Below are 14655 nucleotides of genomic sequence, written 5' to 3'. Positions count from 1 at the left end.
TAATATTTATATTTGTATTATTTAATTAACCTAAATCATGTTATTCCAAGTTATCCCTTTGGAGCGCAACATCATGTTGGTAAAAAAATATAAAATTGGGCAATTGAAGCCATCTAGGGCCCATGTTAACTTTGATTGTGTTCGATTAAAATGTTAGACCTTTCAAATGTTTTATGCAACATTATCTGCAAGTGATTTGATGCCAACTGTCCCAAAGAAATGTAGAGTTATTAAATGGGAGTGACGAGTGTGTTAATATAACAGTATAATTATAAAAAATTCCACTTTTAACAAGCATCCGAATTGGTCCCAAAAAATTATAACATACGCATGCCAACATGCCAAGAGTAGGCAAAGTGATCAGGTGAATATTATATCAATCGTTTTACCATTGCAACATTTGATGTTACATTCACCGTGGTTGTCCGAAGCATGCACAGCTGGCGATGCCTCATCGCGATTGGTTATTCCCCATCTCTTGCAACAACGTCAATGAGCCTCATCACTATCTTTCCTTTGCGGTACCTCAAACTGTTGTGATTACCAGCAGAGATGAACTTTTATGAGTTGATTTTACTCCTGGCTCTTTATCTGGGTAGTGTCTTAACATCATCATAAAACCTACTCTGAGCTGGGAGTTATTTTAGTCTTAAAACATGTTTCCTAGGACCTTTTCTGAGATGCTTTGTGGATACGGGCCCAGGTCTGGTAAAGTGACAAACTGATGTCAAACTGAGGAAAACATTTCTTGTGTCATTATTGTGAAAAGGGACCTAACCACAACCGTTATTAAACTGCCTTAAATTTCAATTGTTTGTAGGAGTTTTTTTAGACAATAAAGGAAATCATTATGAAACACTAAAGAAGCCGTTAGATTGCAGCAGAGCCTGGGAACAACAATGGTGCCGCGTGACACACAGACACACACACACACACACACACACACAAACACAGCGCTGTCTGATACATAGCTAGCCAGCTGTTCTGTGCCTAGTGCTTACTGCTTACCATACAGAAAGCCTGGCTTGGAACCGCCGTGGAACCATTGTCTTCTAAGTACTCCTCCCACAGGAAATGTTCTGGGTTGGGGTGTCCTTGAACACAATCCAAAACACAATCTGATTAAAACATGGGGAAATCGCACACGCTCGTGCTTGCGCACGCACATACAAACAACTTCAAACGGGGACCATACACGGCTGTGACAATCTCATTACAAGACAAATGAGCTTGAAAACTTAATGTGACACACACACACGGTGCAACATATGCGGGGGAGCTAACGTACACAATCACATATCGCCTGGTTGCGGAAGGAAATTATGTTTAGCTAGCGGAGATTGAGTTGTGGAGGCTGCCATTAGTGAGTGATTAGTTGTACTGGCCACTGCCTCGGTAGTTCTTGTTAAATCAAATACAGGAAAATACCTCAGTCCCAAGCCATAGAGTAGTCAGAGGTAGTCAGTTATAGAGGCACATTTGAGCCAATCACAAACGGTTCAACAATAAAAACTTGCCTGGCTACTTCGGGAACTGCTCATTTACTGTGCCTTTACTTTGAAACTCAATCTGAAACTAGATTCCATTCTAGTAAAACATCCAAGAGAAAATGCATGGGTGCATCTCAACAGTCTAAAGTGGCCTCCTGCTTGCAATATGGCAGATGCATCTGCTACAAAAGGAATTTATAACACATTACATTTTGTAAGACAAAATATGTTCAGTGCATAGAAGCAGCTGGAAGTCTGATAGTAAAGCTGTGGGTAAAGAGCCTACAGATGGTTCAATATAGAGGTAATGAGCACTTTCATAGTCACAGTTTCTCAGGGCAAGATATAACATCATATTAGTAAGTACACCTGTCTCTTCCTTGACTATAGGAATACGTTCCAGAGCTGCAGTTCTTCACTTGATCTAAGAACACCAGTTGGGGAATCATACTGTATACGACAGCAATGATGAGTCCACATTAAGTTAAAGTAAGGGATTTGGTAAGGGATTTGGAAGCAATACAACTGGCCTTATTGAGACTAGTTGCGTATCTGGAGCATCAGCAATTGTGGGTTCGATTACAGGCTCAAAATGGCCAGAAACAAATGACTTTCTATTCTTGTTTCAGTCTATTCTTGTTCTGAGAATTGAAGGCTATTCCATGCGAGAAATTGCCAAGAAACTGAAGATCTCGTACAACGCTGTGTACTACTCCCTTCACAGAACAGCGCAAACTGGCGCTAACCAGAATAGAAAGAGGAATGGGAGGCCCCGGTGCACAACTGAGCAGGAGGACAAATACATTAGAGTGTCTAGTTTGAGAAACAGACGCCTCACAGGTCCTCAACTGCCAGCTTCATTAAATAGTATCTGCAAAACACCAGTCTCAATGTCAACAGTGAAGAGGCGACTCCTGGATGCTGACCTTCTAGGCAAAGAAAAATCCATATCTCAGACTGGCCAATAAAAATAAAAGATTAAGATGGACAAAAGAACACAGACACTGGACAGAGGAAGATAGGAAAAAAGTGTTATGGACAGACAAATCGATGTTTGAGGTGTTCGGATCACAACTAAGAACATTTGTGAGATGCAGATCAAATGAAAAGATGCTGGAGGAGTGCTTGATGCCATCTGTCAAGCATGGTGGAGGCAATGTGATGGTCTGGGGGTGCTTTGGTGGTGGTAAAGTGGGAGATTTGTACAGGGTAAAAGGGATCTTGAAGAAGGAAAGCTATCACTCCATTTTGCAACACCATACCATACCCTGTGGACGGCGCTTGATTGGAGCCAATTTCCTCCTACAACAGGACAATGACCCAAAGCACAGCTCCAAACTATGCAATAACTATTTAGGGAAAAGCAGTCAGCTGGTATTCTGTCTATAATGGAGTGGCCAGCACAGTCACCGGATCTCAACCCTATTGAGCTGTTGTGGGAGCAGCTTGACCGTATGGTACGTAAGAAGTGCCCATCAAGCCAATCCAACTTGTGGGAGGTGCTTCAGGAAGCATGGGGTGAAGTCTCTTCAGATTACCTCAACAAATTGACTACTAGAATGCCAAAGGTCTGCAAGGCTGTAATTGCTGCAAATGGAGGATTCATTGACATTATTTCTAACCTTGTCAATGACTACATTTCCTATGCATTTTGCTATATTTCCTATTCAAACTAATTTCATGTATGTTTTCATGGAAAACAAGGACATTTCAAATGACCCCAAACTTTTGAACGGTAGTGTACATACACACTTCAATGTTGGACATAAGACTGTAAAAACACCAGGAAATCAGTGCCAAGTGATTTTAATTTTGTAAATCTGTTCCCAAGTATTCCTACACATAATAGAGAGACGTGATTGTATACACATGTAAGCAAGGTTTGAAATGATTATGTTTTAGTCAAATATTATATCTGTTTGGGCTAAACTGGGTCACTTTTCAGTATACAGTTGTGGATGATCCGTTATGTATCCAATAGACTGTTGGCATCTCCCAGCACCACATGTACACCACTGAAACTGCTATAGCTGAGCCAAGGACTATCGGGTCTGATAGGAGTTGAGAGAGAGAGAGAGCGCTAGCAAAAAGCAAGAGAGAAACCTTATTTCAAATGGTCAATTAATTAATGCTCTCTGCACAAGGCATGGATCAAATAGTTACAATAATATTTTACCCAACAGCTGTGATAACATAAACGATAATCTCTCTCCCCCTCCCCTCCTGTTCTCCCCCCTCTCTCGCCTTCTTTCCCTCCCTCTTTCTCTCTATTCGCTGATCTGCAAATGATCTGATGATTGTGCTCCAGTATCCATTTAACAGCACAGCACCACACTCGCTTTTAACTGGAAAAACAGATGCAGTTTTGTGACATACAACTCTCTGGGAGAATGTTAGCCGAATGGCACAACCGAGCAGCCTATTATATTGTAGAACAAGAGAGGGAGAAGAAAATGGAGATGGAGAAAGAGGAGAGAGAGAGAGCCTAGAGGGTTTTGATATCCTTTCAAATGCTTTGGACTTGGATTCCTTATGTCATTTAGCAGACGCTCTTATCCAGAGCAAGTTACAGTTGCTAGGTGGGCCAACCACATGTCCACAGGCATAGGAAATATTGAATTTATTGAGGAAAAGTGTATCAAAGTCAAAGCTAGAAAGGAGGGGGTGGTTTCAGGTGCTTTCGGAAGATGGGCAGGGACTCTGCTGTCCTAGCTTCAGGGGGAATTTGGTTCCATCATTGGGGTGTCCGGACTTAGCAGGAGCTGCCCTCCCGTAGGGATGGCAGGGCCAAGAGACCAAAGGTGGCAGAACGGAGTGCTCAGGTTGGGGTGTAGGGTTTGAGCATAGCCTGAAGATAGGGATTGGCAGTTCCTCTTGCTGCTCCATTGGCAAGCACCATGTTCTCATTGTGGATGCGAGCTTCGACTGGAAGCCAGTGGAGTGAACTGAGGAGCGGGGTGACATGGGAGAACTTGGGAAGGTTGGGGTAGTTGAGTGTCATACACATAGCAATGATAGGAGAGACCATGTGAGGATATAATGGAGCTGAGTGACTTGGTGTATCGAGAGAAGGAGGGGCCTAGAACCGAGCCCTGGGGGACACGAGTACGTGGTGCAGACACAGATCCTCTCCATGTCACCTGGTAGGAGCGGCCTGCCAGGTAGAATGCAATCCAAGAGTGTGCAGAGCCTGAGTCGCCCAGCCCTGAGAGGGTGCAGAGGAGGATCTGATAATTCACAGTGTGGAAGGCAGAGGATAGATCTAGCAGGATGAGAACAGAGGTGAGAGTCAGCTTTGGCAGTGTGGAGAGCCTCTGTGCTACAAAGAAGAGCAGTCTCGGTTGAGTGACCCGTCTTGAAGCCTGACTGGTTAGGGTCAAGAAGATTATTCTGAGAGAGATAACAAGAGAGTTGGTCAGAGACAGCACACTCAAGCTTTTGAAAGAAAAGAAAGAAGGGTTACAGGTCTATAGTTTTTTGACGTCAGATGAGTCGAGTGTTGGTTTCTTGAGGAGGGGAAGCGACATTTTGAAGTCAGAGGGGACGCAGCGAGTGCTCACGGATGAGTTGATGGAAGTGAGGAATGGGAGAAGGCCTCCAGAGATGGTCTGGAGAAGGAAGGAGGGGATGGGGTCGAGCGGGCAGGTTGTCGGGCGGCCAGACCTCACTAGTTGCAGGATTTCATCTGGAGAGAGAGGGGAGAAAGAGGTCAAGGCGTAGGGTAGTTCTGTGTGAGTGGGACCAGTGGACTCAATAGGCTGAGTGAATGAGGAACAGGATGTCGTCAACCTTCTTTTCAAAGTGGTTGACAAAGTCGTCCGCAGAGAGGGAGGAGGGAAGGGGAAGGGGTGGAGGATTTAGGAGGGAGGAGAAGGTGGAGAGTTTCGTAGGGCTAGAGGCAGAAGCTTGAAATTTAGAGTGATATAAAGTGGCTTTAGCAGCAGATACAGAGGAAGAGAAGGTAGAGAGGAGGAAGTGAAGGATGATCGGTCCTCCGGAAGTTTAGTTTTCCTCCATTTTCACTCAGCTGCCCACAGCCCTGTTCTGGAAGCTCGCAATGAGTCACTCTGCCACGGAGCAGGAGGGGAAGGCCCGAGACATAGAATGCGGAAAGGGAGGAGAGTACGGACTAAGAGGAATAATCAGAAGGGAGAGATGATAGGATAGAAGAGGAGAGAGTAGTGGGAGAGAGAGAGAGCGAAGATTGCGATGGCGCATGACCATCTGGGTAGGGGCTGAGTGGCTAGGGTTGGAGGAGAGAGAGTTAGAAAAGGAAACTAAGTCATCAGAGACCTAGAGGGGGGTTGCAGTGAGATTAGTAGGGGAACAGCCTCTACTAAAGATGAGGTCAAGCGTATTGCCTGACTTGTGAGTTGGAGGGGATTGGGAAAGTTTGAGGTCAAAAGAGGTAAGGAGGAGAAAGAGAGAGTTGGAAAGAAATTAATGGAAGGCAGACTCCAGGAACTTGAAATCCGCCAAGTACGAAGAGCGGTGAGCCATCGTCAGGAAATTAGCTTATTAAGGTGTCAAGCTCATTGAGGAACTCTCCAAGGGCACCTGGTGGGTGATCGATGAGAACAGTGTTACGCTTGAGTGGTCAAGTGACAGTATGGAATTCAAATGAGGAGATGGACAGGTGAGAGAGGGAGAAAAGAGAAAATCTCCAGTTAGGCGAAATGAGTAGCCCTGTGCCGCCACCGCAACGACCAGATGCTCTCGGACTATGAGAGAAAACATAGTCAGATGAAGAGAGAGCAGCTGGAGTAGCAGTGTTCTCTGGGGTGATCCAGATCTCCGTCAGGGCCAAGAAGTGAAGGGCAGCATAGGCTGACCGCAGATCGGAAGTTCCAAACGCTGCCAGAGACCCGGAATTCCACATGGGTTGTACGCTCAGGGTTCAATAAATTAGAAGAGTTGCAGCCAAGGGGTGGGGAGCATCTGTAAAGCCTACAGGGAGAGGAGCGAACAGGTATAGAAAACACACACACACACAGTTGCCAAAGCTACAAAAGAGCAAAATGAGATAATCTGAAAATAACTCGGTAAAACACTCAAGTGAGAGAGTGGTGTGAAGCCTTCCTCTCTTTCCTTCCTCGAAGAACTCCACAGAACAACTCTGCAGAACCGTCTTTGTTTCGCAGACGAGACCACCGCTTATAGCTGCCCCTGAGAAACCAGGGGAGACTGAATCCTGGTTGATGTGTCAACAATCATCTGCAAGTTATGAGCATTCAGCAGTTCACACACCAAGTAGGCTACTGGGAAGACAGGCAGCACTTAAAGTAGCTGGCCATAGCAAGCAAAAAGACAGTGCTAGACAACAGATGAAGACAAAAATTATACTTATCACTCCTGGAGATATCAGGAGTCCTCTAGCTAATAAAGGAAACTCCACCAACGGGTTTGATTACCGTTGGAGTTATTCACTTTACAGCACCCAGTGGGTAATTCCTACCACATTACCATCACCCGACCCAGGCTTAAGTGCCATTACATTGAGTCAGACAGCGTAATTATGACTGGGTGTTGGGGCCCTGGAGTGGCCCAACATGACAACACAATAGATGAGAGGGCTACTGTACGTGTTCGTTACGCTTTGCAATTACACAATAAGACATTAAAAGCCACACAAAGTGACATTTTAGACACCTTCCTATACCTTAGTCCCATTTAACATTACCATGACAACCCCTCCAACTTTAACATATCATCGTAGCTAGCTGCTGACTGCAGATGAGAGCCTTTTAAATGATTGACAGCATCTAGACTGACAGGAGAGCTGATTTTACGTAAGTCAAGAGAATAATATGAAAATATGAAGCTGGTCTGTCAAAGCTGTCAATGGATCAAACCATTCCAAATCATGAGATTAAAGCAGAGCTCGGGGGGGGGGGTATGTAGCCTATGTACAGTAGCATCAACTGCAAAGGAAGTGGAGGTGGAGGTGAATGCTGACAGGTGAAATAAATAATATAGGAGTTCTCTACACTTTTTTTTTGGTCAACATTTTTGAATGTCAATTAAAATGCTTTAAAATATAACTCATTGTGATAGCACTTAACATTACATTGTGGTCCTCTGTAGCTCAGCTGGTAGAGCACGGCGCTTGTAACGCCAAGGTAGTGGGTTCGATCCCCGGGACCACCCATACACAAAAATTTATGCACGCATGACTGTAAGTCGCTTTGGATAAAAGCGTCTGCTAAATGGCATATTATTATATTATTATTATTACTACAACTTGTTACCATTCGATTACTAAGTTATAACCTTTTTCCTGTGCTGTAATGTAGTGTTCCATCATGGTATATCAACAAAAACAACAATTGTGAAGTAAATGACTAATGTTTAGATTTTTTATGCATTTAAGGCATACAGTACTGTATTACTAAAGAACAGCCGTGATTACGTTTTTCCTTTCAGGATGATGCACGGGTCATACATATAATGTATAACTTAAGCCTTGTTCACATTGGCAGTTTGAAGTGACTCAATCCTATTTTTTGGCATAAATCTGATTAGAATCTGTTCTTTTTCCTGCAGTCTGAATAGCCAAAAAGCCCATGGAATCAGATACTTCAAGCCACATTTCAAACCACCTTCGTAGGTAATTTGAAATCAGATACAAATCTGAATCCTGGCCTTGTATCTTAACGGTCAAATCTGATTTATTTGCCCTCGTGGTTTTTACACTTATTTGGCATATCTTGTTGCTTGCTAGCTACTCTGTTAACAGTTTTGACAAGAACATGTGGAAGCTAACTAGCTTAATCGTTTACAAACAAATTAGTGAATGTGCTAGAAAGCTAAACAGCTACTTAGCTAGCTAGTGGACTGCTGTGGCTAGTCAAAAAGGACTCGTTTTGAAAGTTGGATCCTCTTATCCTTTGAGGCTTTAAAAGTGTTCTTAAACTATGATTTTGAACATTCAAAGCAACTGTGAAATGTCCATGGCAGGCATTATTGTCACCTTAGCGTACTACATAGCTTCTGAATGATAGGAAGCACCACCACCAATAAGCCTACACCACCGCGCACACACCCGTTGTTACTATGACAACTATCATAGCCATGTCAGCAAATGACTGCTGTCTGAACACACACAAATCCGATTTGGTCACTTGTAACTTGCTGTTTGGACAGTCAGTATTCCAAAACGGATCCCTGCCCCTGTTTCGCTAAAAAGCTAAGGGATGGGGCTGGAGAAATGTAACCCCGCTCAAATTCAGACAGAGCTATGGACTGACCATCCATGATATCAAAATGTATAGTTTTAACCATGTTAAGGCTATACGGTGTTTGTTCACAAACATACATATTTTTGGTTCTGTTGGGGTACGACAGATGAACTAAGCTCATAAAGGCATTTATAAGTACAATTCTTCAAGAATCAATGGGCATATATAATTAAGTAGCAACTAAGGATTCTAACTCCTGAGTGGTGCAGTGGTCTAAGGCACTGCATCGCAGTGCTAACTGTGCCACTAGAGATCCTGGTTCGAATCCAGGCTCTGTCGCCGCCGGCCGCGACCGGGAGACTCATGGGCGGCGCACAATTGGCCCAGCGTCGTCCAGGGTAGGGGAGGGAATGGCCGGCAGGGATGTAGCTCAGTTGATAGAGCATGGCGTTTGCAACGCCAGGGTTGTGGGTTCGATTCCCACGGGGGGCCAGTATAAAAAATAAAATAAAAAAGAAATTTGGGGATAAGATCGTCTGCTAAAAATAAATACAAATAAAAATAAAAAATAGCTTTAAATAAGGGTGTAGAAGTGGAAGGGGACAATACCAGAATATTAGAGGGGAAATTAAATGAATTACTCTAGTATTGACGTGGAAGATTAAGAGAGAGTTATGATAAAGGTTCACATCTTACTACTAATATGGGGACTAAAGTAAGGAATGACTAAAGTAGCCTTTTTGGCAGACATTAGCCACACAGCATCCAAAGTGAATTACACACAACACATATATACAGTATTGTATCGACTGGGCTAGCTACTCACCCTGAGGTGCAGTGAGAGGTCGTCCGTGGTCCTGGCACCAGCCCACTGGGTGGATGTAAGGGCTGCTGGCATCACACCTAAAACACACACACACACACACACACTATAACTCTAATTTTATATCTTATTTACTTTGAATTTAATGTCATATCTTATATTGTTCTTGTCTATTAGTGTTCTGTACTTTGTCATGTATTTGTACGTTTTATGTGGACCCCAGGAAGAGTAGCTGCTGCATGTGCAGTAGCTAATGGGGATCGTTATAAACTAAACCACACACACACACACACTTAACCACAGCATACTGTACATTATCTTCCTACATAGACACACTTCCTCAACTATACACACACGTACAATTTTCATTTGATTTCAATCCTCCTGGGGTAGCACAATACAATAACCTGTACATGCAATTTCCATTTACAAAACCCGGTTTGTGACCGGGAGAATATTGCAATAGGGCTCTGACGAGAGGTTCTGGAAATAGATTCTCAATCCACGCAACCCGTGTTGGTATTAAAAATTAGCGATAGCGATGTTACTGTGCAACTTTGACGTTCTATTTTCTCCAGAGATTGCAAAACAATTTGTATGTTGATGTAGTGCCCATCGGTTATGATTGTTTCAACCTGTGTTGAGAAGTCTTGTTTTCACAGTTGGTTCCTGGTTTTAACCCCCTAGAGTCGATTGACGCACCGGTGCGTCAATGTAAGTAACATATTTTTAAAATCCCCATCAAAATCTGTCAGTTTAAGCTATAGATATGTTTTTTGCATTGGATGCGTCTCAATCCACCGCATCCGCCGATGTCGGTGGTGAAAGGTGGTAAAGCTAGAGCAGTCATAGCCGCAGGAAGTAGGGGTGCTGAGGGTGCAGCAGCACCCCCTGAAAAATCAGGTAAATCAGGTAAGTTCCTCACAAAAAAGTAGTGCACTTGGCCTTTACTAGCCCTGTATTAGCTGACCCACATAGCCGTCTGAAGCATTGTTAGGGCGGAGAAACCTGCATCTTGTCAGTATATCCATAATCTTTGTTCCAGCTCTTGTCATGGGCTCCCGAGTGGCGCAGTGGTCGAAGGCACTGCATCTCAGTGGCTACACTGTCCCGCTATTCATGTAGGCTACACTGTCCCGCTAAATCATCCTGTTTTAAAACATGGTCACCCCACCCCTCGTCCGAACGGTTTGACCTAAAATCTATTATGACCACTCTATGGAAAGGGGAGGCTCTCACGTTTTGCTCTATGACCCCAACAAGTGTCACTGGACGCGTCTGAAGGTAACCGGTACCGGTTTACATTTTGTTATGGAAGTATGAAGGTAGTTTTGTGCCTACCCAAAAAGGGGGTTAAATGTGTGTACCAAAAAATATATAGATATATTTCCAGAGTTTTCTTATATCTCCTAGATACAGGACAAACACTTCAAAACCGTGTTTCTTACGATTCATTTTTTGACTGGCTTTTTTGCCATTTATGAATGTGTTATTCAATGCATTTCTCTGGGCTATAGTAGTAAAAGCTCAATTCAATATTTTCTATATTTATTTATACCTAAAGGGGTCATAAAATTCCAAATCAAATAGCTAAATGATCCATAGTATGACCTTAAAAACAGTCCATGTGTCAGCATAGAAACCCACCACCCCAACGGCTTAGACTTTGAAGAATTAAAGAGCACCAAAAAACGACTAACCATGAGCCTTAGCGTTTCTACCGCCACAGAAACAGACCCTGGGTCTGTTCTGAAGTGACTTGTCTCGGTTAACCCAGAGGTAATATCTCACGAAATTTGGTCAGATGCACCTGTGACAGTGCTATTGAGTGCCATTATGTGTTTGCTAACAGATTTCATGGTTTATTTTAGGGCTGTGTCTGGTAACTTAGCTAGCTAACAGAAATTGGAAATGCAACACCTCACCCAACCAACAACCGCCATGTTCAAAATGCTATTTCTAATCTTTTGAATTAATGGTTAATCTAGGAGATGTTTGTACATTTTCAACATTTGGAACCACGCGACCAGCTTGTTGCTGAAATTTGTATGCTAAAAATGAGTGGGTGTTCCGGGTTTGATCACGGGCTATGTCGCAGCCGGCTGCGACCGGGAGACCCATGAGGCGACGCACAATTGGCCCAGCATCGTCCGGGTTAGGGGAGGGTTTGGCCGGCCGAGATGTCCTTTTCCCATCGCGCTCTAGCGACTCCTGTGGCGGGCCGGGAGCATGCACGCTGACACGGTCGCTAGTTGTACAGTGTTTCCTCCGACACATTGGTGCGGCTGGCTACCGGGTTAAGCGAGCAGTGTCAAGAAGCAGTGCGGCTTGGCAGGGTCGTGTTTCGAGGACGCATGGCTCTCGACCTTCGCCTCTCCCGAGTCCGTATGGGAGTTGCAGCGATGGGACAAGACTGTAACTACCAATTGGATATCACGAATTTGGGGAGAAAAAGGGGTAAAAAGTCAATAAATAAAAATTTAAATATGAAAATAGCCAATCATGAGGTGTACAGAGTGAAGGCTTGCCTGATTGCTGTCCCTTGGGCCCAATAAGTTGACCAAAAATCCCACAAATGCACTTTGGTGAGCATAGCAGAGTGGCTGAGAGAGTGAATCTGTGTGCGAGGGGTGTGTGTGTGTATGTATATGTGTTTTTTGTGAACGTGTGTGATTAGCCAATCATGGGGTTACGTGAAGTGAAGGATTCCCTGATTGCTGTCCCGTACATGCTCTCTGGTGAGCGTAGTGGAGTGGCTGGGAGTGAATCTGTGTGCGAGGTGTGTGTGTGTGTGTGTGTGTGTGTGTGTGTGTGTGTGTGTGTGTGTGTGTGTGTGTGTGTGAAAGTGTGAGCATGCAAGCGTGTTGTGCCTGTGTGTACGTTAAACAGAGTGTGGGTGTACATGTTGATTGTGTGCGTGTGACTGCAATGAGCTGTGGCGACCCATGATTTCTGCATGTCTTTGTAAGTAGTCCAAGAGGATAGGAGCTTCTCCTCTTGGAAAGTCTCAGTATGAGACATGAAAAAGGAAGAAAAAGGACAAATAAAATACCCGCTGCAAAATGTCTCAGCCAGGCAGCTCTGAGAACAAAACAGAGAAGACCGTCAGTTCTCCTCTTCAACAATTACATCTTATCTAATTACACAGCTTCTGTTTTTCTCCCACGTCAGGCTTTTCACTGGATGAATTGGGTCATGAGTCACATGCTATGTAATCAAACTCCTCTTCGCAATAAGCAGGTAAATCGTCACCGATTCACTGATGACAGTACTGGAATTGAAGATCATACATGTACACACACGAAGATCATGCACACACACACGTGCACACCCGCACGCATGCACACACTCTTTACTGTTGTTCTATACGTCACTCTATATGTAACAAAGCTATATACACTGAATGTACAAAACATTCCATGCTCTTTCCATGACATAGACTGACTGGGTGCAACACAATATTAGGAAGGTGTTCTTAATGTTTTACACTCAGTGTATATATACACACACACACACACACACACACACAATAGAACATCAGTTACAAAACAACACTAAGGTGTAATATATCAATTACTGACACTAAACAATCAGGAAACAAATGTTGAACGCATATCTCATCTGGCTAGAACTTGATGAAAACACCTTCTCAAAACTCAGGTTTGATTTCCACAACGGACTTCATTTAACAGTCAAGGTAGAAACCAGGAAGCAAACATACAAAAGCACGTTTCAAACTGAGGAAACAGAATGAGTTCTGTTGAAGTTTTTTCCCCCCGCACACATAAACACACAGTGTGGACATTTTATTTTCCAATTTCTCATCAACTTACAAAAAAGCTCATTTCAAAAGAATGGAAAACAGTTTGAACTGAATGATGGGTGTCTCACCAGTAATCGTAGGTGTCGTCCCAGTTGTCGAAGTGAACCAGGAAGCGATTGTCCACGATGTCGGCCACTGAGGCCACACACACCAGGCATGGGTTCTTCCTGTCCACTGCCTCCAGTTTCATGCCCACCTGAAACTTAGTGGTGCTCGTGGTCTGTGGACACACATCAGTAGGGGCTCAATTCTTTGACTAAGTGGAAATCATGCATTCATGTTTGAGTAAATATTCAAATAGCATACACTGATTCTGCCCTAAAAGCTTGAGAGCACAAACTTTGAGCTTTAAGACGACATATGATCATATCACATACACTAAATGTACAAAACATTAAGAACACCTACTCTTTCTATGACATAGACTGACCAGATGAATCCAGATGAAAGCTACGATCCCTTATTGATGTCACTTGTTAAATCCACTTCAATCAGTGTAGATGAAGGGGAGGAGACAGGTTAAAGAATGATTTTTAAGCCTTGAGACAATTGAGACATGGATTGTGTACGTGTGCCATTCAGAGGGTGAATGGGCAAGACAAAATATTGAAGTGCCTTTGAACGGGGCATGGTAGTAGGTGCCAGGCGCACCGGTTGGTGTCAAGAACTGCAACGCTGTTGGGTTTTTCACGCTCAACAGTTTCACATGTGTAACAAGAATGGTCCACCACCCAAAGGACATCCAGCCAACTTGACAACTGTGGGGAAGCACTGGAGTCAACGCGGGCCAGCATCCGTGTGGAACGCTTTCGACACCTCGTAGAGTTCATGCCCCAACGAATTCAGGCTGGTCTGGGGGTGCAACTCAAAAATATATCGTCCTATACGTCAATCAATTCCCTTCATTAAAGTCATACAGTACCTCTCAGTCAATCTGTATTTGAGCTTTTGTCACTGTAAAAAACTACAGGAAGTAAAGCAGTGTTTCTCTGACACAGTGTGGAGGGAGCTTTACAACAGCCACTGGGACACATTGTTCTGTTCTGTTGTGTGAATGAAGGTCAGCTTTTGGCCCCAGGCGTCCTTACAGAAGAAAGTAGCACTAAGCTTCTGTTGACTCCCGCACCCCGACCAAGCACTTACACTGCTATGGGATTTAAACAGATTCTGTGGTGCAGCTGGAGCATTGCAAGACTCTTGGTATTTCTCCCAGTTAAACTCGACTTCGTTGTAGCCTGAAAAAAAATATATATAGTGCAGAGAAATAGGAAGGGGGGAGAAAGAAAGGAGAGAGAAAGAAAAGAAAGGAGAGAGAAAACAAATGCGATTGGGGTTGTGGAA

General features: G+C 43.8%; 1 protein-coding gene across 7 annotated transcripts in view; it reads right to left on the bottom strand.

The window, feature by feature from the left end:
• The window catches only part of LOC121549662 (lethal(3)malignant brain tumor-like protein 4), a 109973-nt gene that overhangs the window by 71751 nt on the left and 23567 nt on the right, over window positions 1-14655 (bottom strand). For all 7 annotated transcript variants that reach the window (XM_041861458.2, XM_041861459.2, XM_041861460.2 and 4 more), the window contains 4 exons: window positions 14458-14549; window positions 13383-13534; window positions 9495-9571; window positions 1009-1094 (listed from right to left, as the gene is read on the bottom strand). In XM_041861458.2, the coding sequence (XP_041717392.1) occupies window positions 1009-1094; window positions 9495-9571; window positions 13383-13534; window positions 14458-14549 (407 nt within the window). The remainder of the gene's footprint in view (window positions 1-1008; window positions 1095-9494; window positions 9572-13382; window positions 13535-14457; window positions 14550-14655) is intronic.

The sequence above is a fragment of the Coregonus clupeaformis genome, chromosome 34 (assembly GCF_020615455.1).
Source record: "Coregonus clupeaformis isolate EN_2021a chromosome 34, ASM2061545v1, whole genome shotgun sequence".
NCBI classification, from domain to species: Eukaryota; Metazoa; Chordata; class Actinopteri; order Salmoniformes; family Salmonidae; genus Coregonus; species Coregonus clupeaformis.
The sequence above is the reverse complement of the archived record's forward strand: the minus strand, read 5'-3'. Positions and strand labels throughout refer to the sequence as shown.